The sequence below is a fragment of the Polyodon spathula genome, chromosome 18 (assembly GCF_017654505.1).
Source record: "Polyodon spathula isolate WHYD16114869_AA chromosome 18, ASM1765450v1, whole genome shotgun sequence".
Classification (NCBI taxonomy): Eukaryota; Metazoa; Chordata; class Actinopteri; order Acipenseriformes; family Polyodontidae; genus Polyodon; species Polyodon spathula.
Window position 1 is genome coordinate 23,955,528 of NC_054551.1, and position 23,167 is coordinate 23,978,694.

A 23,167-nucleotide genomic window follows, 5' to 3' on the forward strand; every position below is an offset into this window, starting at 1 on the left:
TTGCCTCACAAACACAAGGCATTCGGTTAACAAGTTTCAACAGGAAATCACCTGACATGTCTTCCCAGCTCTTCTGCAGCAATTCCCAGAGATGTAGGGCACTTGTGGGTAGCTTTGCTTTGACTCTTCTGTCTAGTTCGTCCCATACAAGTTCTATGGGATTGAGGTCTGGAGACTGGGCAGGCCAGGTCATTAGAGTGAGTTGTCCTTCACTTTCCTTCTTCACCAGATAGTTCTTGCACAACTTTGAGGTGTGTTTCGGGGCATTATCCTGCTGAAGAATGAAGGACTGCCCAACTAGCTGTAATCTTGATGGAATGGCATGCATCTGAAGTATGATAAAGATCACCAACTCTGTCACCAGCAAAGCAACCCCAGACCATGACACTGCCTCCTCTATGCTTGACAGTGGGAACCACACATGCAGAACTCATGCGCTCACCCTCTCTGCGTCTTACAAATACTCTGCGGTTAGACCCAAATATTTCAAATTTGGACTCATCGGTCCATAAGACCGACTTCCACTCTTCAAACGTCCATTTTCTGTAAGGCAAGTCTCTTCCTCTTATTCTGCACTCTTAACAATGGTTTCTTTGCAGCAATTCTTCCAGTTAGGCCAGCTTCACGCAATCTCCTCTGAACAGTTGAGGTTGAAACATCTGTACTTCTAGTAGCTTAGCTTGTATTTCAGGGGCAGTTAATCACCGGTTTCGCAGACTTGTGACTCAAATGAACTCTGAGGTCACCCGTGGCCTGCCTGACCTTGTTCGGTCCTCATGAGTGCCAAATTCTTCAAATCGTTTGATGGTCTTGGCCACAGCAGTTACAGACACTTGCAAAGTTCTGGCGATTTGTCTTAAAGATTGACCTTCATTTCATAAAGTAATTACAAACTATGTCTTCTGCCTATGCTACCTATATTTATAGTAATCATGGACCCTCACCTGTTAACAAAAACTGGCGACAAAAGGTTAATTAGGTAACATGCTAGTTAACTCAGAGAAAATCTAACAAAGACACTTTTATACTTAGGCCAGTGTTCTAACACCATGTTATACACCTTTCAGACTTAACTGACTTGGGCTTCAGCCTAAAATCCCCTTGCTTTGGGTGACCATTTCACTGAAATTGACAAGATTTACATATTCATTTAAAAATAAAATTTTTGAATGCAATTCACTTATGATTATCAGCTTATATAAGTACACGTATCCTATAATTAAATATTAAAGTGTTTATAGACATGTTTATATAGTTAAAAGCATAGATAATCATGAAAAACCTTGTTTCAAGCAGTATTCAAACTTTTGACTGGTACTGTGTGTGTGTGTGTGTGTGTGTATATATATATATATATATATATATATAGTCTCTTAAATGTCAATGCCTTAACTCATGTGCAAAAACAATTTTATTTCTATTTAACAGTACTATTTACTTAACAGTTAACAGTTCTATTTACAACTTACAAAATAACCCCATTTTATAATCAAGATATTATATGAAAAAGTGCAAATACTAAAATATAGTACCATATACATATGCAACACCATTTACAGAAAAAAATTTAAAAAAAGTTCAATGACCAGCTCACTATAAAGACCCTGCTCTGCTGTATGTCCCTTACAAAATGGAAACAGTCTAAAGACCCTCTATTAAGACCACTGTACTCCCATTAGTGGTCTTAATAGAGGAATTCCACTGTAAAGTACAATATACTATTACATACAGTATATGCAACTCTACAAAATGTAAATGTAGCATAAGACATATCCTTTTAGCATCTATATTAAAGCAACATTTTTTGTTAATTCTGAAATACCAATTTAAATGAACCACATTTTGCATTTCAGTAGGCTGCCTCCTGCTCAGGGGAGATGGGTGGGGGGGCTGTTATAATTGAACGATGGAGGTTTATCTGATGTTAAATAATAAAGTAAATACTGGTAACTGCATTATTCAATCACTGCATTTCACTATTGACTAAATATTTAATAAAAATAAGAATAGGTACTTTTAGCTATTTAAAAATGATGAACTGAAACGGGGAAATTTCTCAGAGATTGAGTCATTTGTACCCTCCTACAAAGAAAATCCTACAGGAAACCTTGAATCCTGTCTTGCCTATCGCTAACACCGCCCTGAGATATTGAAATGGAGCAGCAGAGATAGAGCCGAGATGACATCACTACCCCGGTCTCCATGAACTGTCAAACATTTGGTCTGGAGTCAACCTCCCAGATAAGAGACAACTCCCTTTACAGTACAGGGTTCTTGACAGAAATTATGCAGGGAGACACAAAAGAACCTGATAATTTAACAGCAGCAACAAAACATTCTTTAACAAAAAATCAATGAAGCACTACATGCACAGTCCTGTACAGCTGTGGCCAAAAGTTTTGCATCACCTAGAATTTTACGATTCAGGCATCATTAAAAAAAAAAAAAATGAACATAAATTTAGATATTTTATTTAACATAGTGTAATCAAAGAAACAACTAAATTATATTGCAAAAAAGCCTACCGGAAGAATAGTAGTACAGTATTTCATGTTAGATTTAGAAATGTCAACCTTGTCAGTTTTACGTTAAGCATATGGAAAACTACAAAGCAATATGTAATTCCATATGTTAACATTATTCAACAGGCTTCATTCGACTTTAGAAGCACATTAGTTGATTTTATAGGGTGATGCAAAAGTTTTGGCCATAGGTGTATAGTTCATACACTGCCAGTATTGCTTTTGAAAACTAAATGTCTTGTTATCCTGTTTAAAGTTTTCAGGAAAACATTTTTCAAACTACCAAGGTGAAAACAATACCAGCATAAGAAAATAACTGTTTAAATGCCAGATTTTCCCTAATGTGTAACAGTTTGAACAAGCATGTAAAAAATAGTTATTTTATACATATTTTGTTTTAAATCAGTCCCAACTGTGGCCATCTGTCTTGAGCAAAACTAATAATATTTAACATTATTACGTTGTCATGTGCTGCTGTTTCAGAAAAAAAAAAAAAGAAGTTTTGGGTTTTTTTTTTTGTTTTGTTTTTTTTTTTTACCTTTTCGTTTTTGCCACTAGATTGTAGCTCGAATATGTGGTCCACTGAAACATTGCAGGTTGTACAAAATAGTATGCCTGGACCGGTACAAATAACTTAATTGGATCAAGTGCTGGGTAAAAGTACACAAAATAGACAGCTTCCACAGTGAAGAATGAAATTTACGGTCTGTGTCACGTTTTTCACGGCCGTGAAATAGGTAGAGCTTGGTAATGGATTGTATTGCCATTCCTTTTCTTTACGGCACAGCAATAAAGTCGCTGACAAGGTGAGTGTAGTTTAGTCTTTTCTTATGTATTCACTACCAAACAGAATTGTAACTGTCACACACACTTTTTAAAAAGCTAACGTCCACCACTCACACACGCAGTCCTCCGCAGTCGTGCAAACTAACTAACCCCATTCACTCCCGGCTACGCATACAAACGCGCATGCAAACCAGCTTAACAACACACACAACAAGTACAACACAACACTGAGACCCTAGTTGTCTGGGTCACTACAGTATGTAAGCGAGCGAATCTACATGGGAGAAACGTAGCCACATGGTAAACCAATTAATAAATCCACGCACGTGTTTGAAAGAGTTCTGATATTTGACATTCAAGTATCACACTTGCCAACATTTGGAAATTGTTCAGTGGGACGCTCGTCTCCGGGGGGCGATGGGGTCATACGCATCATAAACATGGGAGGAGTCATACACAAAAAACACCTATTATCAAATAATAGACGTATCCCCCCTAACTCAACACCACACTACCATCATGACAATAAAAATAGACATAATGAAGCGTTCTTACCTTTGTATAAATTAGTGATCAGGAGATGCGTCAGCCGCACGAAGAACACAGCGTGTGTTTTTCACTAACTCTAATGTTCAGAATCCTTTTTTTTTTTTTTTTTTTGTATCTACGGTTAAATATCGGGACTTTTTTCCTATGCATTGGGACGCGGGACATTTGCTAGGAAATCAGAAATATCCTAAACATATAGGGATTATTGGCATGTATGAAGTCGAAAAACAAAATGATCAACTAGAGAATGTGTCACTGTGGAAAGTTCCGTTGAAGGAAAGAGTAAGTTACCGCTAATGTACTGTTTGGAAAAATTACAATATAGTTATATTCACTGAAGATAATGCAAATCTCAGTGTAAGTGGCTATACGAAGTCACGTACAGTTTTGATTAAAATAAAAGAGCAAAAAGTGAAATTCATCTCTGCAGCAGCTGGATGTGGCCTGCTACATTCGCTAGAAGTTGGGCTAAGTAATTCATAAATAGGCCAAACCTTGTTGTTTTTTTTTTTCTCCTTTGGACAGTGTGATTGATTTTTCTTTTTTTTCATTTAGCATTATGTTTACATTGGACATTCATCTGATTTTATACTTAAAAAAACAAACATTTTAACTCAATAAACATCGACAATCGTCGTTAGAATTTGCACGATAATCAATGTCAACATGAGGGTTCGATTTATGATTTCCATTACGAGAGTAGGTGTTAAAACTTCAAGCTGATTTGACAAAGGCTTAAAAATACAATACTAAAAAATTATTTCAATTTATTTTACCCCTTTAAAATTTGACTAAGTGCAAATGTGAATGACCCTTTCAAATCCAACCTTTGTGCTGTAAGATATGAACATCTTCCTGAGCCACTCAAAAAATCTATTACAACTGAATATTTCTGCCAAGGCTCTGCAGTGTAACAAAGATGAACCTACCTATTATCAGCCAGAGGCTATTTTCCTACCCCCTGACAACCCTCTCCCACCTTGACATGTTCAAGTTGCTTTAGAGAATAATAAAGAACCTGTAATAGCTTTGAAGGGATCTTTTCTAGGGCCCACAAGGCATTCAAATAAAGTAGAGTCAAAAGAACTCGAATCTAATCTTAACATCACAACATTCCACCTAATACACAGAAAGAATTCAACTGACTTTTATGAGAAAGTCCATTTGTGTGAGAGAGTGCTTAAAATGTGTCAGGAGAATGTAATAAGAACGTCATTTGCACAGGTCTTTTCAACTTTCAAGTACATAAGGAATTAAAAAAGGAGGGTTTTGAAGTACTTACAGTGCTTAGCTTGCTTGAGGTAATAATGATTCGTCGTTCGTGCATCATACTGGCGTAAAGGAGCAACATGTTGTTCACATCCACAGCAACGAAATATTCAGTCAGATTTCTCTGCAGAATTTTAAGTTAACATTAATCTTTGACATAGAGGGGCATGTATTTTACTAAGTAATATGAGGCTGTACACAAACAAACACATAGGTTGTAAAAATAAATACATGCATGAATATAAACATAAAAAATACATAATGAAAATAATAAAAAAAAACGTTTTATTTTAAAAAAGGTAGTAAGCAACCTATAAAGAAATCTTTTTAAAAAATATGCCTGTTAATGATGTTTTTTCATATTAAAATGACCATTCAAAATGTAGAAACGCTGTACATTAAACTCACACTTTCAGGTATTGTCGGAAGTCCATTGATATCGGGAGTTATGAAGTATGAATGCTATAAGAATACATAAAAACAACAACAAAAAAAATCAAGAACAAGTCATTCACTAGCTAAGCTAAGTCAGTTGCACTATGACACTATTGCCGTTACTGATGATTACATTATATTATCCCACCACCATTAAAAGAGGACACTCACCTATAAGGCAGTATGGTGAAATGCTTGGAGTAAAGGACTAAAGCAGTGGTTCTCAAACCTGTTGGATTGTTCCCAATTTCCTAGACACCTTGACATGTCAGGAGGTGTCAGCAGTAAGGTTTGCTTCAAGTTAATTATAATTTCTTGAAGAATTTTTTTTTTTTTTTTTTTTTTTAAATCCTGCACGTTCCCAAGTCCCACCAGGATACAGCCCCCCAGTATAAAAACCAGTGGACGAAACAAATGGTAAAATATTCTACAGTGTTACCGAGAGCATGTCTTTAAATGTTTTTGTTCCTCAGTCACACCCAGCTATAAAACTGGTCTAGACACCGAATCAGGCATGGATTCTCTGATGGTATCACATAGGGGGAGTTCCCATGTGTGGCTAAGTGGCGATGCACGTGCACGTTTGGGAGAACAGCGCGAGAGGTTCAGGTTTTTGGCCGAAAATAAACCCCAAATGTATAGGGCCATTTATTTGGCTCTAGCACAATGTCTAAAGTGAAATTAGAACACACATAGCAATTCCCTCATAGACTCACACCAACAGTTAGAGGGCCACAGATCAGCCTGCGATTAGTCAAATCTGGGAGGGGCCCTAGCAAAATGGAATCTCTTCCAGGGTGTTTGGGTCTGAATAATGATCACTTTAAAATAAAAATAAAAAGTTACAGACCTATTAACACGTCTACTGTTTTGTTTCAAACGCATGCTCCCTTGAGAAAGTTATGTTAGCATAGTAAAAGCTAGCTCTTCAGAGCAAACAAAACAAGTGGGTCCCAAGATGTAGCCTTGAACAGCTCAGGCAATCAGCTGTCAAAACTTTGAGAAAATAGGTCACCATGTGCTAGATTCTAAAGAATTCCTACACCAAGTGTCATTACAATTGGATGGCTGGGTAAAAACTGTGACATTCAGATGTACGCTCCCACTACATCCCAGTCAGGACATGTTACTGAAAAAAATAAAATCACTATCCAAGACTGTTTTCAATATAAAATGAAAGTACAGTTCAACATCTGCTCTTCATAGTAACTTTTGTTACATAATCACATTAACATTCTTATACAAAACATCTTAAAAATGTATGAATTATAGTTATTAAACAATGGAATATCTAGCCATTTCAGGAGGAACGCAGGGATCCCATTAGCTTAGTTTATTTGTTTCAGCTTTTGCCAAGTTTTAAGTACATTTTTAGCTGATTTGGATTATAAATTACAAATATTTCATGCTTTCTGTTTTCCTACATCTTACCATACTGAACTTGTCTAAAACAACAACATACATGTTTATTGTGGGCTCTTTCTGGCTAGTAGGAACCCTAAATAAAATTATAAATGTATAGATAAAAGGAAACCAACCACCTGAATATATGAATAGATGGGATAGAAATTAGCATGCAACTTTTAACATGTACTGTACATACTTTTAGATTCTAAAAAAGGTGCATAAAAATACACTAAGATAATTCTAACAGAATGGTATTGGTCGGCTCCTGCGTTTGCATTTGACTTCAGAGCAAATTCCAAAATGTACTAGAAAGCTCAATATAACTTAATATGCAGCTTAGAAGCACACTGCAAGATTTGGTTACATCACAGGGCACATTTTTGTTAGCACAGATCTACAGTATTAAAAACGTAACAGAATATAACAATAAAAACACAAATATATAGAGAGAAGAAAATAATTAGAAGTTAAAATTAGATGTATTTCTTTTGTGAAGCTGGGAAATGCAACTAAATTAAACAGTACGGTAGATTTGGGAGAGAGCACTAAAGTTTTAACAAAACTTAAAAAGAATAAAGTAGTACAGTGCATTATTAATTATTTGCAAAGCTTAAGAACCTAAACCCCAAAGAACATAATTTATTTATTCATATATGAAAGATAATTAGGCAAAATCATTTGAAAATATTCCCCTATGATTAGTTCTTAGATTACTTTTAGACTTTCTTCAGATATTCTTATTTGACTCACCGGCAGCTGGCTTTGCTGATCTTTCAGAGCTTGCCCAGTGGCAAAGAATAACTGTTCATTCTTTTACAGTACGAGGGGGGAAAAAAGTTAAATGTTCACAATAAATCGATATACTCCAAAAGAAAAAAAAAAAAAAAGACACATGCCAAACCTTTTACTCTTCCCATTCACCAAGAGTTTAAAAGGGGACTTGCATGTAAGTACATTTAATATGTACTTTACCCATAAAATATAGCACCCTTATGATCCTGTATCTGTGATGACCCTCAGTTGACATTTAGGATTTTATATTCTGATGTGTATGGGAGTACAGTTTTAAAACATTCTACAGTAAAATTAGCACTACAGGTCTAAAATAGAAACTAATTGGAGTTTTACTGTAGTTTTTAAGGCAAGTTGTTCAGTGGTTGTCTTCCTGACATACTGTACTGAGCAACCTTGGTTTCCTTTTAAATTTGAAAGTCTTGATTAAAGACACAGGGTTAATACAGCTGGCTCCCTTCAAGTGATTTACCACTCTGAACATGACTTTCCCTACCAGGTCTTTCAGTTATCCCACAGAAAACTATTCATGGTTCCAGATAAAACCAGGCTTGGTCTATCAATCATGCTTATAAAAGAGATCTGCATATAAAATCTGGATTTAAAAACAAAAAAAAAAAAGATGGGTAGAAAGTTAGTGTAGTATTGCATTGCAACAATTAATGAGACTAGGAGACCCAGGTATGTATGTACAGTTATTTTCTGACAGTTTTGTAGCAACTATAGAATTAGTTTAGCACAGGCACACAAAATACTCTCCCACATTATTTCTTAAGATAATCCATAATACAGCCTAATTGTTAGAGACTGCCAGGTTTGTTGAAATGGCAAATTTGGTAAAACAAAATAATTTAGGCCAAAGCATTTGGTACATTTTGTAAGCTATTTTTAGCCAAACAGCACAATATATTACCACACAATTTGATTCACCAGTACTCTATTTTTACAAGTTTAAGCAGTAAATGTAAATACATTGGAATTGCCATCAACTGTTATAAAACTGATGGAAATGTTCACAAACAGCTAATTTTGTCCAAAGGCCATTCTTATTATGAAGCTAAAGGTTCAACTTCACCACTATGTACACACCAAATGACAGACAGACTGCTGTAAAAACACGTTGAGCCACAATTACATGAGAACATGATGAGTTGTGGAAGTACCCATTAGGATAACGATGTCCAGTTACTGCTTATCTGATACTAAAGCTATTAAACCCACTTCTGTTTCAAAACAAAATGTCAGCTTTCAGCTGCTCTGTTAATACCTACCACGCTGAGATTGACAGAAGTGTTTGGCTTTGGCACCGGGTAGCTGTACAATGACTTTAGCATATCATTCCAGTCATTTTCCTGTAGGAAGGACAAAAAACAAATGTGTAAACGTGTGGCTGCTGTTTGTAAATATTTATTTCATGAAACAATCAACAAGAGGAAAAGCAAAAAGATCTGTGGCCTGCTGACATGCATGCTCATTTCACAATGAACTGCATTATGAGGGTTCAAATTGCAATCCAACAGCAGCATCAGATTACCTTTCCTGTGGCGAGTAAGTAATTACTTACTGTACAGCGTAAATATTCTGCTTAGTATCTAGAGACAGAAGATGACTTACCAGTGCACAAATAAAAGCTGACTGATGATTTGTTATGTATTCTTAAAGCACACTTTATATGAATGGTGGTGGAACTGGGGTGATGATGATACAGACACCTGCACTGAAAGTTTAGTACACAGATGCAGCCAATATAGTAGTCCGAGGTAACACTTCATTAACCTCTGCTGGCCTTGGCTTGAATCATCTGTCATCATCTCTCTAAAACTAAGGTAACAAAAAACAACCCACACACCCAAGTGGACCTGTCACATACAGTATACGGTCAATTCTAAATTATTTTACTTTGATAAACTGTTTATATTATTAAATTTAGGCTGCATAATTTCAAATTGCATCACTGCGCTCTTAGTAGACTCAAACAAATGCTCTTGTAGATAGTACAGCACTTCTTTTATGTCAGTATCAAGTCTTCAAACTGAATGAATTTAAAACAGACAACTAAGATAAGGAGAGATGTTGTCCGTCCCCCCATCCCCCCCACCCCTACGCTGCAATGTGCATGAATCCAGTACTGGCCAAACAGCAATAGGGAATAGGGTTCAAACATCATCGTGTCATCCAGAGTTTCCTGTGCCCTGACACTCTGCACATACTTAGCCTGAGATTTGTTTGTACAAGAACCTTGACACCCCCTGCACTGTGTTCTCAGCAGCTTTTTAACATTGCTACTTGACAGCATACTGATAGCACAAGTAGGGTATTCAGGATATTTCTTTCACGGAAGATAAATGCTGGCTCATCAAGTCAACATTTCTGCAATGTAACCTGCTAATGATCATGGACACAACTAATTTTTTTTTTTTTTTTTTTTTTTTTTTTTTTTTTATGTACCAAGATGTGTCTTGAGACATAACATTTTCCACCTGTATATTGTCTAACAAAGTAATTCTGACCACCTACAGTATGGACAGCAGAGAAGACAGAATGTCTAAACTTATCTGAGTGCCTAACTATCTTTAGTGTTTACTGTACATACGGTTTCACTTTTCTTAAAGATAAGCATGAAAGTTAGGTTTTACATTTAGTTGTTTTTCTCCTTAAAAAGTAACTCACCTGTTGTTTTATTAAATAGTCTGCCAGAGTATTTAACAGCTTATAGTAAATCTCAAACCAAGGGAGGTAACTGAAAAAAACAAAAACACATTGTTTAAATACAGATGACATTTATTTCAAATAATAACACTATGTAACACAATTTTTGTTCCTGGGTAGTAAGTGTTATTTCCTAATTGCTTATGCCTCAAAAGTATAGAAAATCGCTATTATTCCCCACAAACTTTGCTTTTGTGACCAGGACAGTGATATTTCAAAATATCACTATTTCCAATGAGAAAACGGGCGAACGTGTGTCTTTTCGTTCACATAAAGTCAGAAAAAAAACAACATATGAATCCAAATTAACATGTATTTATACTAAAGTAATACAAAAATGACTACAAAAGATTTAGAAGTGAGTAGTTTTTTGAGATTTATGATTATACTGTAAATTTACTACTCATTATACTTTTATTTTGTCCTTGACTGGATCACAAAGCCAACATTAGTTGTGTTCATATTTACAGGAACTAACCATTGAAAACAGCCATTATGTTTTACAAATCTTGCTAAAGTGTCTAAATAAAAAAAAAAAAAAAACACAACTGAATATAAACAGTTTCATCACCCTAATAAGCATGCAGTGGTGGAACCACATTATTCAAAATACCGATTTTCAACAACACGAAATTATTGATAGCTCTGCAAAGCAACCTAAAAACAGCTTTTGTTGGAGGTTTGCTGTTATACAATTAAAAGCAGATGCTGCCGTTCATACACAATGGCAAACTCATTAGATCCTCCCATGTAATGCACTATTTGCCAATTTGGGCTTTTCTTTAAAAAGAAAGTATAAAAGGATAATTTCAGGCTCCTGTACAGTATTTGTAAGCTTGTGCAGGGTAATAGAATCCTGATGTGTTGTGTATAAATATGAACAAAATCGTCAGCATTTTAAGACAGTCATGTACCAGTTGTTTCTGAAAATTAAGCATTAGTGTCAGATACAGCACTCGTTTCTTCTTCATAAATCACTGTACGAGTTAAGTGTCTCAAGCTGACGTAGAACAAATCAAAACTACTATGAACTGGAAACTGGCTTCACAGGCCCTGATAAGGGCTAATCCTGGACTACCTAATGTTACATTTTATCTGGTTTTAAAAGTCTTTTTACTTCTTTTCTTTTTGTACAAGACCCTATTTGGCTGTTTCAAACTAAGCTATTGTTAAGAGATGTTTTCAAGTTTCTAAAGCTTCAAAAGAACACCATAGTATGATTATGGCCTAAAGACTAAGTAGTGGGGTTCTGAAAAATATAGCGTTACATATCCCCAGGTGTTGCTACAACTATTAAATAGCATACCTGTAATTGTTTTCTTTTCATTGTTAACAGCCTGACAACTTTTTACACTTTTAAATTTAAAGTCTGTTTCAAAGCGGTTTTCAAAATGGCCGCTCTAGTGCACTGATAGTGTAAGGATTATTGCTCACATTGTCAAACTGGTAACACAGCAATAACGATCCTTGATGCTGTATGGAACAGAAAAGCCAGAGCACATGTTAAGGTTTTTTATTTTTTTTAACTGCTCTTCCTGGAGTGATAGAGGGCAGATCTCAGACCCTAGTGCACAAGAGCGGCCATTTCGAAAAGAGAGTTGAAAAAGACTTTAAAGTTGTAAGTGTAAAAGTGGTAAAGAAAAATTAGAGGTACATTATTTAAACAGTTGTAGCAACACGTTAGGACATATAACATTATATTTTTTCACAATTCCGCTACTGTACTCTTTAAATCAGAACCTAATGGGATAAAACTATAATGATTGTTAAAAATTATTATATATATATATATATATATATATATATATATATATATATATATATATATATATATATATATATATATATACACATACACACACACACACACACACACACACACACACTAATTTAGGCAGCTTTTGCTGGTTTAGACAGTGTTTAACATGTTTTTTCCTGATGTACATGGACCTCAAACTGCATTATTCAATTCTTCAACAGATGACCCAATGATTTAAATTCTTCTCTGCCAACATATGGACACTAAATGCACTTAATGCTGCTCTTGCTCTAGCTGTTATACACATTGACTATTATACTTTATAAACAGCATACTATAGCTAAATCCAACAGTACAGGGCATTTTCCCATTAAGTTTAAGACTGGATATATGCTAAACCCAATTACACAAAGTATAAAGAGGCAAAAATAGTAAAACTAAACCGCACAATAATTATTTCCATTTTAAGCAGAAGACCACACACTCTGTACAAAGTTGTAATGGAATAATGAATTTATAAAATGCAAAAGTTGTGTTCTGCTAGTATGCAAGACAACATGCACAGGGTTCCCCAAGATAAAGGCAATACTGTACATGCAAACTTGAAAGTTATTAGGGCAAAAATTAAATGCAAAGCCTAATAAATATATACACTACATGTGGTACTGCACCAGCGCACAAAGGACAACCATTTATATGCATTGTACAATCTTCATTAGAATATAGGTCAGTGGGCACTTTGTAGACTGGAATTAACTCACTGAAAGAAAACATCATTGAACGAAATGTCTTTAAAAGGCAAATGCCCATACTTTCATACATTTCATCGCAATACATAAATTAAAAATCAGAACCACCATTAACCTGAACAAAAAAAATTAAATAAAATAAAACAGTAAAATTCTTAAATTGGCAAAAAACTGTTTCTTTGTGGTTCACCAAGCATTTGCAAGCCAGATTAATACACAAACACAAATGTGAGATCTACTGTATATAAAAATAACACACAAAAATAACAAATACATCTTCAAAATTTGATACTGAACAAATTAATCATTAACATATAAAATGTACACATGACCTGTTTATTTTATCTTTAAAAAATGTATACAGTAAAGTCTTAGAATCTACCCTATTATCACTCTTTCTCTTTGCCACATTGAGATTAAAATGTGTTTCTAAACACATGTCTTTTGACTTTTAATCCTTCATTTTTCATTTCTGAAAGGTCCTGTAAACAGGGTCTTCACTGTCAGTGTGGGTTGCCAGTCTATCATAATGGAAAAATAAATAAGAAGACTGTAGATCTTATTTTAAAATCAGATAAACTGATGTTCTATACACTGTGCATTTACTCATCACGAGATGAAGGGAGGGGTACTTGGTAAGCAGGGTCATTTTAATTTTATTCGTTATCCCGTAAAACATACATTTCAGTTTTTTTTTTTTTTGTTTTTTTTTCTAAATAAAACTTTTAAACAAACCTCCACACTCCTACTCATCTACTCTGTCTGCTGCCAGCAAACCTGATGATACTGCATATCTTCCAAAGCACAACATGCTCTATCTCATGAGCAATGGTGGGAGATAATATAAAACTGCAGTTCTGAACCAAAGAGGGTACTGTAAAATAAGTATTGTAAAACACTACGCACAACATGCAAAAATCTAAGTAAAAGAAAACATAACATGGACATTTACAGTTAATCAAACAGTTTAAGTTCACAAATATTTTAAAAAAGAACACATTTATAAATACTTTGTGCATGTGCAGTAATGACCCAAATAATGCTTTGTGACTAGTGGGAAGGGTCCGTGTCTCATTGGCAAGTCGGTGAGTCAGCATTGGCACTGGTAAGGATCTACACACAGTTACGTATTTTGTATTATGTACTACAGTATGTATTATGCTTTCTTATTGATATGTATATGAACAAAATGCATTTGCTCCATGATTAGTTTCGAATACAGTTCTGTCTACTCTCTTAGCTACAACCAGTCATAAAAAGGAACCATGTACTACTAATAGTATTAAGACCAGATATTTCCTAAATTATATAAAAGGCACATTAAATCATAGCCAAGGTTCTAGTATGCTACTAATAGTGGGCTTTCATCTTCTGACACTTCAGCCTAAGCTTTGATTAAAGCGACACCAAGGGTTACAAGTTAAGTAAAGGAAATGTTTTTTTTTTTTGTTGTTGTTAAACTGCTAAGTGCACACTAACAGAACTGAACTTCCAGCAGGAACCTAACTCCAAGCAAGCAAATAAAACAGAGGAAACCGCTTTTCCATCCTGAAACTTGAGATGTCTTGGGCTACTTTTTCACTGCAGAGGCAATGACACAAAACGTGTAGAATTGAAACATTCTGTATTTCAAGGGTTTTGCCTAAAGTAACCAAGGACGTCAAGCTTGCTGTCAGGCTGCAGCACTACATAGGCCTGTCCGTATAAAACTGTCCAACTCATTAGGGTATTTCATCGTGTAAGCATAGGCGACAATTTTATAGCCCCAACACTTCAACAATCAACTGTTTTAATGACTTTCAGTTCTGTATTTAAAAGGAAAAATATATATTTAGGGCCCTTTTGCAGGAGGCAGCAGATCCATTACGAGTTGTTTTCTTAGAACTTCATCACATAAATACATACTAAATAAATAAATAAATGACAAGCTTTGCATTTGCTTCAAAACACGTTCCCAAAACCAGAAGTTTATTATCTGTATTATATAGGTTTACAGATTTATTTATTTATTTATTTTTGTAGAAATGTAACTACTTAAATATCATCAGTGCAAATTAACAAAGATAATTTAAATGTATTCACACTACAAATGTGGTCCTAACTTACTTTAAATTCTTAACATTTTAAGTATAATAACCAAATATAAAACACATATTTATTCATGTTCTTTGTAACCCCTCTGTATCTTGGCCACTATTTTATATTAGTATGAATGAACAAAACCATGAAAAAAACAGCAACTCAGAATGCATAATGCAGTGCATATATAGTATGTCAACAGAATTACAATTGTAATTCTCAATGGAAGAGACTGGGGAGCCGTCTACTAATTGGCACTGGGATTGCATAATTATCGCTGAACTGTCTCCGCCACACTTCAGTGCCACTAGCAACGCAAGAAAAACAAAAGCAGTCTTGGCTGAGCAAAATCATAGACAACAAGTTTAATCAAGACGATATTCAATCTAAATCTTCCAGTGGGCTTTGCTGAACACATAAAACATTATAGGGCTTGCCAAACCTAGAGTTTCTTTAAAAATGTGTGTGTGTATATGTGTGTGCAGCTGGCTCTTTGAGCTAATATATATATATATATATATATATATATATATATATATATATATATATATATATATATATATATATATATATATATATATATATTTTTTTTTTTTTTTTTTTCACAAAAAGCAGATCACATTAAATTTAACAACTGCTCAAAGTGGCATAACCAGAGCAGTCTACTATATGCTGTCTTCTCTGCAGATTGGTAAAGCGTATTTTTTTCTGCTAACTACCTACTGATGTTGAAAGTTGTCACTTAAAACACAAAAAAAGTAAAAACGCATTAACATACCTGAGAATACAGAGGCAGACCTTGCATCTGGATGTTAGCCGGCAAAAACCAAACCTCTGTTTGCCATCAATATCTGTAAGCACAAAGGTAAAGTGCTGGCCCACCTGGTTCTGCGATACCCTGTTAACATGGAAGTAGTGTTATCAAATAAATTCCCTTGTAAAACCCTGCTGGGCACAGACACACATATACATACGCCTGAAAGGAGGTAGAACTGCAGTGCAGTGTACAAAAAAAGCTACTATTTTTTTTTTTGGATGTACACAAAAGATTTAAATAAAATAATTATTTCAGGTTGTTTCATGCAAAACCCCTTCGTCATCTGTGTAGAAAGAAAAGTAAAGTAAACACTGTGCAGAAGTTTACTGCACCATCTTTACTTCATTTAAACATTCTGTGTACATCTGCAATTGTCTTTTTTTATTTTCATAAATAAACAGACAGACACACACACACAGTACAGTAAATAAATAAAACAAAAAGATGTCAGAGGTCACACCATTAGAGGTCAGGCTACAATAATTTTTTTGCAAGTTCACAGACGTATTCTATGAAATTGAAAATGGTGGTTACAAAGGCAAAGCATTAGTGTTGTTTCTATCAATAACATGTCTCCACTGGATGGCAGCAGCAGCGTTCCAGCAGAGGGTCTCTACTATTATGACAAAACCCATCCCCCAGCCCCAGTGCTCAATGCTACTTTTAGTTTCAAATAAAGAATGGCAATATTTACTCTGTGAACACCAAATTAATTATTTTAAATGTCTCTTAATAGCAATTAACAAACTTTGATCTGTACAAAAAAAAAAACATTAAAAAAGGAAGAAAAAACAAAATGATAAATGATTACTGTATCCTAATTTAAAATCCACCCACTCCTTTAAATGTATTGGTTACAAGGCCTTCATTTTAACATTAAGCAGTATATTAACAAAACAAAACAAAAAAGACACTTGCTGACAAAATACATTTCAATTTAATATTCTCTTTGTCCTTATTTAACACTTTTTTTTTTTTTTTTTTTTCAAAGAACGATCATTCTGCCATCCTTTTAACAGTGCTCAAAACAAGTGCCAGTAAAACTGGGCTATTTTTAATTCTTACACAAAGCTTTTAAAGCCAGTGAATAAACTTGCACTTATAGCTTTGTAATGTGCATTTGGTGGATATCTTTATATTATTAGTGCTTTAATTCCTTCTGCCAACTGCACAACCTTGGATCAAAACACCTATTCCTCTATAATTTCCAGCGCGAATGTATAGAAAACTGAACATGCAAACCTTCAGAAGGTGTGCTCAAGGCTGCCTTCTCCATAGTCAGGCCTCACTGTAATCAGCATCTGCCCTGGCTATTGACTACAGCATAAATATCCACTACACTCAGTAGTGAGTAAAAGTAGTTTCAGCAAAAGTAAGTAGTTTAGCAACTTTGACAACATTGCTATAAAAACAGAACCAAAGTATGTATTTAGTGGTAAGATAAGCGCTAGCCACTTCTGTTATTTACATTCTGTACACAATCTATACATCTTGTGTATGCTTTGCATAGCATAAAGAGGGGGAAGCAGTATGCAGAGTGCAAGTAATGGGGATGTTTTTGCTTTAATCTTCTAATCAAATACAGATTATTAATGTTTCAGGACTGATAATGTTCTTTTTTTTTTGCTTTAATAGAGTCTATGTAAAACACGCACACACACAAACTATTGCACAGTACCTTTCAACGTCAAAAGGGAAGCAGAACTTTGGCACAGTCTGCAGTACTTCCTGTGAAACCAGATGGGGAAAAAAAAAAAAAAAAAAAACACATTAAAAGACTAACAAAAGCATTGGATTCAAAACACTTTGCTTAACTATTTGTCAGCAAGCTTAGAATTCTTATTACTATTTTTGATTAAAATATATATTTTGTTATATCTTGGGAGATTGGGTTGTTTCAAGGCTTAAATAATTAGCCACGATTAAGTTCACCGATTATAAAGGGGGAATTAAATTGTATGCTTTGGCAGATTGCAGTGACAATGGCAAAGAGGTACCAGGAGTAAAAGGCCTGGCCTGAAGGGTATTAACACCCCACACTCCCCCAGTGGGATCCCCTTCACCAGAAGCATATGGATTTTTACAAGAAGTGCTGCACCATATGGGTAAGCCACGTCTGCCGGTACTTGTACCAGTCTAGCCATGGGGACTTCCGACAGATCCCAGCTCAAAATATACAAACGCTGTTTCAATTAAAATGTAGGTGCAGGAGAAGGATGAGAATGCAGGAGAATAACAGTACCGTATGAAGTTAACAACTCTGTCACAATACAGTAAAACTATAACCTGTTTATTTTTTAATGCTGCAAAAATCCTTCTACACAGAATATCATGTTATAAGTTATTGTAATGCACATGCATCAGATTGCTTGCATATATTTTAAAGCATTGCACATGGTGTGAATTCAAATTTTGCTTTCTGAGTAACAGATTTGTAAAACAGTCTATACAGGACACATAGACAACTACAACACATAATAAACTAGAAGGCCTTCCAACCTGCATTTTCTATTATTCTCTTTTTCTAAGCAGGACTGCAGATAGATTGTTTCATTTTTCACCAACTGTTATAGTAAAACAGTGTTTACAAACCTAGGCCGCTCCAGCAAGCTTTTTATTGTAAGTCTGTGTGCCGTAGCACATGTATATAATTGTAGATGCAATTGTTGACCACATTGTTACTGCAGTGGCATGAATAACAAAAACCTTACTAGAACAAGTGTGTGACAGCTCAGTCTACATTAGCTCTATCCCACGACAGATCTATAAAAAAGCTAATACATATACACATCACAGGGGATGTTGGAAAAGCAATAAGATTATATATTTATTTACTATTGGCACAAGGTTAGCATTCACTATGAGAGCAGAATCATTTGTGGCAAAAAAAAAAAAAAAAAAGAAATTTCTTCAAAAGAGATAATGTACTTCATTTATTATGCAAAAACATATCAGTTGCATATCTGTTTCAAATATGTTTCTATGTGTTATTTTTGTGTGCGTTTTTTTTAAATCTAGATCTCAACTGTAAAATTATATTAAATATATGAGTATATTAAATAAATAGTATTAACTAATTAAAACATGGTAAACAATGACCACAAATAAGAATTCTAAAATAATTTAAACTTCTGATCTTTAAATTCTGTGTTCTTTAGCCACAGCATAGCATCAATTTAATTTCACTTGCAAACCTCCTGTAAACTGTTTTCAGTTATTTCCCTTGCTTAAAAAAAAAAAAAATTAAAAAAAATAAATAAATCCCAAGTGCTCACCTCCCTTCTCTACTGGCACAATGCTCCCTCGGGGCTGTGTCTTTAAATCTCGACACTATTTAAAATTCAACCAGCCAGCAGGTCTATAGACTGCTGTACAAACAATATAGACAAAAAAAATCTTTTCTCAGCTTATGTTGGTGGCAAAGCTGCTCAGCTGAGGCTGTGACTCCCCCGACAGCGCTGGCTTGGGTTACAAAGATCAATCAAAGAAATTGTACCCAGCTTCCGAGGCTCAAGCCTTCGCACTAATTACAGATACCTCTCAATACATTTCAAAATAGGAACAAAAATGTATTTATTCAAGCCACATTTTACATGACAATATAGGTCAGCTTAACACTAAAATGAAAACACCAGTTACTTTTTGCAAATTTGATTACAGAGCCAGTTACTTAGAGATGTTTTGCCCTCCAAGGCCTTAAATTTGTTTTGCATTTGTTTGTTTTTACTTCAAACCTAAATGAAAGCTTTTAAGATTAAAGCAAATTTTAGCCCTTTAGTCTTAAATACTTAATAAATAAATAAATAAATACATATTTTGCCTGTGGTGCATGGTGACAAGCTTTCGAAAGAATGTTACCAGCATAGTGTAGTTATTTTATTTTGTGACCGTTTCTTTCCACATCGAATATAGCACCTCACTAACTGGTCCCACGTTGGGCATCCGAAGGTTCAGCTTACCACAATTCCCCTTATGAAACTGGAATCACAACATTTTCTTTGATGTAATTGCACTGAAAATTATATTTAATACTGGCTTTATGCCTGAGGAAATGGCAAGAATTTTCATTAAAAAAAAAAAAAAAACTACTGTTATAGCAACAGCAACATTGTACATTCCCAAATCAACTAAAGTATGAACAATAGCCTTTTGGTTTCAACAATCATTACTATAGCATATGTCATATTCTGATGGAGTATAGTTTTGTTTTAAAGACAGACAAACTGATATTCCTCTGGGCAAAACTGGAAATTTTGTACCATACGCCTGAAAGATGCTAAGCCATAAACATCATTAACTGAGTGCTAACTGGCCTCAGGGGTTTTACCCATTTAAGCTTTCATCTCCCACTGGACTCTATAGCTTTGTATTACCCTGCTGTGTGCTCCTGTGAGTATGTGCAGACACTCCTCCATAGTCCAGCAGCACAGAACAAACCCGTGTTTGCTGAATTTTAAACCAGGCATAATATTACATAATAGAATGTAATATAATATGTGTACATTTATGAAGAAAACAATTTCTAGATCTGAAGTTGTTGTAACATGTATTTAGGTGTCAAATTATCTTACAACATGCAGTAGGGCATGTACAATGGCACTGATTATATTCCAAATACAAATGTAAAGGAGTAAGTATCAGGTGATATACACATGTACAACAGTGTTGGTATAAACTGTGTCACTAATTATTTGTCTCTACTGCTATTTTATAAGATAAAAAAGAACAGCGTAAACTATGACATGTTCAATTTCTTAAAAGCTTGATGTTCCAGAATCACTATAACTCACGAACATTTTCATACCGACACATACTTTCAATTGTAAAACAAAAAAGAAGTCTGTGTAAGCAGGAAGCATTTGTGTAGAATTGACAGACGTGAAGGTGAAACCAATCTGTGGAAATACCTACATTGCATTACAAGAACCTTATCTTCAATGTTGTATGGGCACTAAAGTTCAGAGTCTAAAAAAGTAAGGGATTCTATGCAAATACCCCATTCTCTTTCCTATCACAGTATAGGAAATGCTCCTGTATGCAAGCTAATTGATACATTCATAGTTCTAACAAAAGCTCTCTCACAAGTTTTCATCCATTTAACAGATATCAAAGTGATTTCCCTGCCATCCAGTTTTACTTTACAGACAGAAGCAGTAATTCTGTCATGTTGACCAAAGTGCAACTAATGTGACTCTAAACTAGACTCAAATCAGTAGCACATTGTTGGATGACTCTGTTTCCACTGCAGATTGTAATAGATTGAAGTGGATAAAACCTGGAGCATCCAGAACTCCCTCCCCATTGTATTGTAAATTACAGCTCCTGAAGCGTGACAATGTCCATTTCAATGCTGTATTGTACACTTATCAGTGAGACTGACAAGTGCCTGATTTTAATGGTGAAAACACTGAAAATGTCCAGACTGGAACAGTAAGAGAGTGAGATACCATACAAAAATGTATGGTATGTATGTATGTATTGTCTGTCTGTATATATGTATGTATTGTCTGTCTATCTATATGTATGTATTGTCTGTCTATATTTATGTATTGTCCGTCTGTCTGTGTCCAAATCAATATTTTGTACTTCTATTTGTACTTTGAAAGAATTATTAAAGATCAGTATTTCCCAACACCGATTATTAAAAATCCCTGTTCCCTACCATAGACTTGATTTCAAATAAGAAGTAGTTGGGCGACAGATCTGAGACGGTATAGATTGATTTCCATCCGTCTGCTTCATTTGCAAACCATCTTCTTACAATTCAAATATATGCCTTAGCTTCTGCATGCAGCAGCTGGGGATGACCTAGACTTCAGAGTGCTCAAGTGATCACTTTCACTTCATATTTCACAGCCAATGTGCCAGCTCCCAGTCTGTTCCCCTCAGAGTCCTATTCTGCTGGAGCAGATCTTCTCTTGCTCACTTTTTTTTTTTTTTTTTTTAAAAGAAAAAAAAAAAAAATCAATTCATATTTCCATAATCCACACTTGTGTCTTTCTCTTTCTCTCCTCCCCAGGGTGGACTAACCCCTGCACCCTGATCTACGGCCTACAACTGTCATTACGCACAGCAACAATAACAAGACAAACAAAAGGGCCCTGTAGAGTTTCGATCTGCTGCTGACATGTGCTGGCTAACTTTAGAAAAAGAAAACACACATCTCCAGCAGCAGCACAACAAAACAACACAAGCGTAATCCTAATAATGAGTAAACTGAATGAGCCCTTTATGTTTATGTGGAAAAAGCCTATCCATCTGTACACATGCTGAGACTGGGCAATATAACCTTAACCAAAAATGATTTTATCAATGCTGGTACAAGATAAGTTATACAGTACCAACAAAGTAATATTCCGTAAATATTAATAATATAATTGTTGGTAGGAATTATTGTGTTGCACAGAATTAAAAAAGTTGTTGTTTTTTTTTTTTTTTTTTTAATGAAAAAACAAAGTGACTTGCTAGAGATCCTGCTGAAAAGTTTGAACATTTTAAACAACTGGTCGGCTTGAATACTGCATTGCATTAAATACACTATGTAACACAATTTTTGTTCCTGGGTAGTAAGTGTTATTTCCTAATTGCTTATGCCTCAGAAGTATAGAAAATGGCTATTATTCCCCACATACTTTGCTTTTGTGACCAGGACAGGTACATTTCAAAATATCACTATTTCCAATGAGAAAACAGGCGAATGTGTGTCTTTTCGTTCACATAAAGTCAGAAAAAAACAACATATGAATCCAAATTTACAGAAAATCGTAAATCTCGAAAAACTACTCACTTCTAAATCTTTTGTAGTCATTTTTGTATTACTTTAGTATAAATACATGTTAATTTGGATTCATATGTTGTTTTTTTCTGACTTTATGTGAACGAAAAGACACAATTTAATTGAAATTTACCTGTCCTGGTCACAAAAGCAAAGTCTGTGGGGAATAATAGCCATTTTCTATACTTTTGAGGCATAAGCAATTAGGAAATAACACTTACTACCCAGGAACAGTGATATCATCTGCAGCTCACTTTTCTCCTGGTTAAGGATATCTGTAAATGTGTTATTTCCTGTGAACAGCACCCACCAAACAGCTCCGTATTTTTTGTCTGACAATTAAATTTACAATATGAAGCATGAATGCTTCAAGTTACTAAATCCTAAAAGCCTGAAAAGGTTTCTCATTATGTATTTACTTGGTACTACTATATATATATATATATATATATATATATATATATATATATATATATATATATATATATATATATATCATTTTGTAATCAGTTAAAACCA

At 34.7% G+C, this 23,167-nt stretch overlaps 1 protein-coding gene across 5 annotated transcripts in view; it reads right to left on the reverse strand.

Moving 5' to 3' along the window:
- LOC121330971 (DENN domain-containing protein 1B-like) overlaps positions 1-23,167 on the reverse strand; it is a 90,015-nt gene that overhangs the window by 42,274 nt on the left and 24,574 nt on the right. For 3 of the 5 annotated variants that reach the window (XM_041278004.1, XM_041278002.1, XM_041278005.1), the window contains exons 4-10: positions 17,552-17,601; positions 15,835-15,954; positions 10,431-10,500; positions 9,032-9,112; positions 7,719-7,778; positions 5,535-5,588; positions 5,140-5,250 (exon numbers count right to left, since the gene is read on the reverse strand). In XM_041278004.1, coding sequence (XP_041133938.1) covers positions 5,140-5,250; positions 5,535-5,588; positions 7,719-7,778; positions 9,032-9,112; positions 10,431-10,500; positions 15,835-15,954; positions 17,552-17,601 — 546 coding nt within the window. The remainder of the gene's footprint in view (positions 1-5,139; positions 5,251-5,534; positions 5,589-7,718; positions 7,779-9,031; positions 9,113-10,430; positions 10,501-15,834; positions 15,955-17,551; positions 17,602-23,167) is intronic. The other 2 variants (XM_041278003.1, XM_041278006.1) reach the window with 1 other exon arrangement.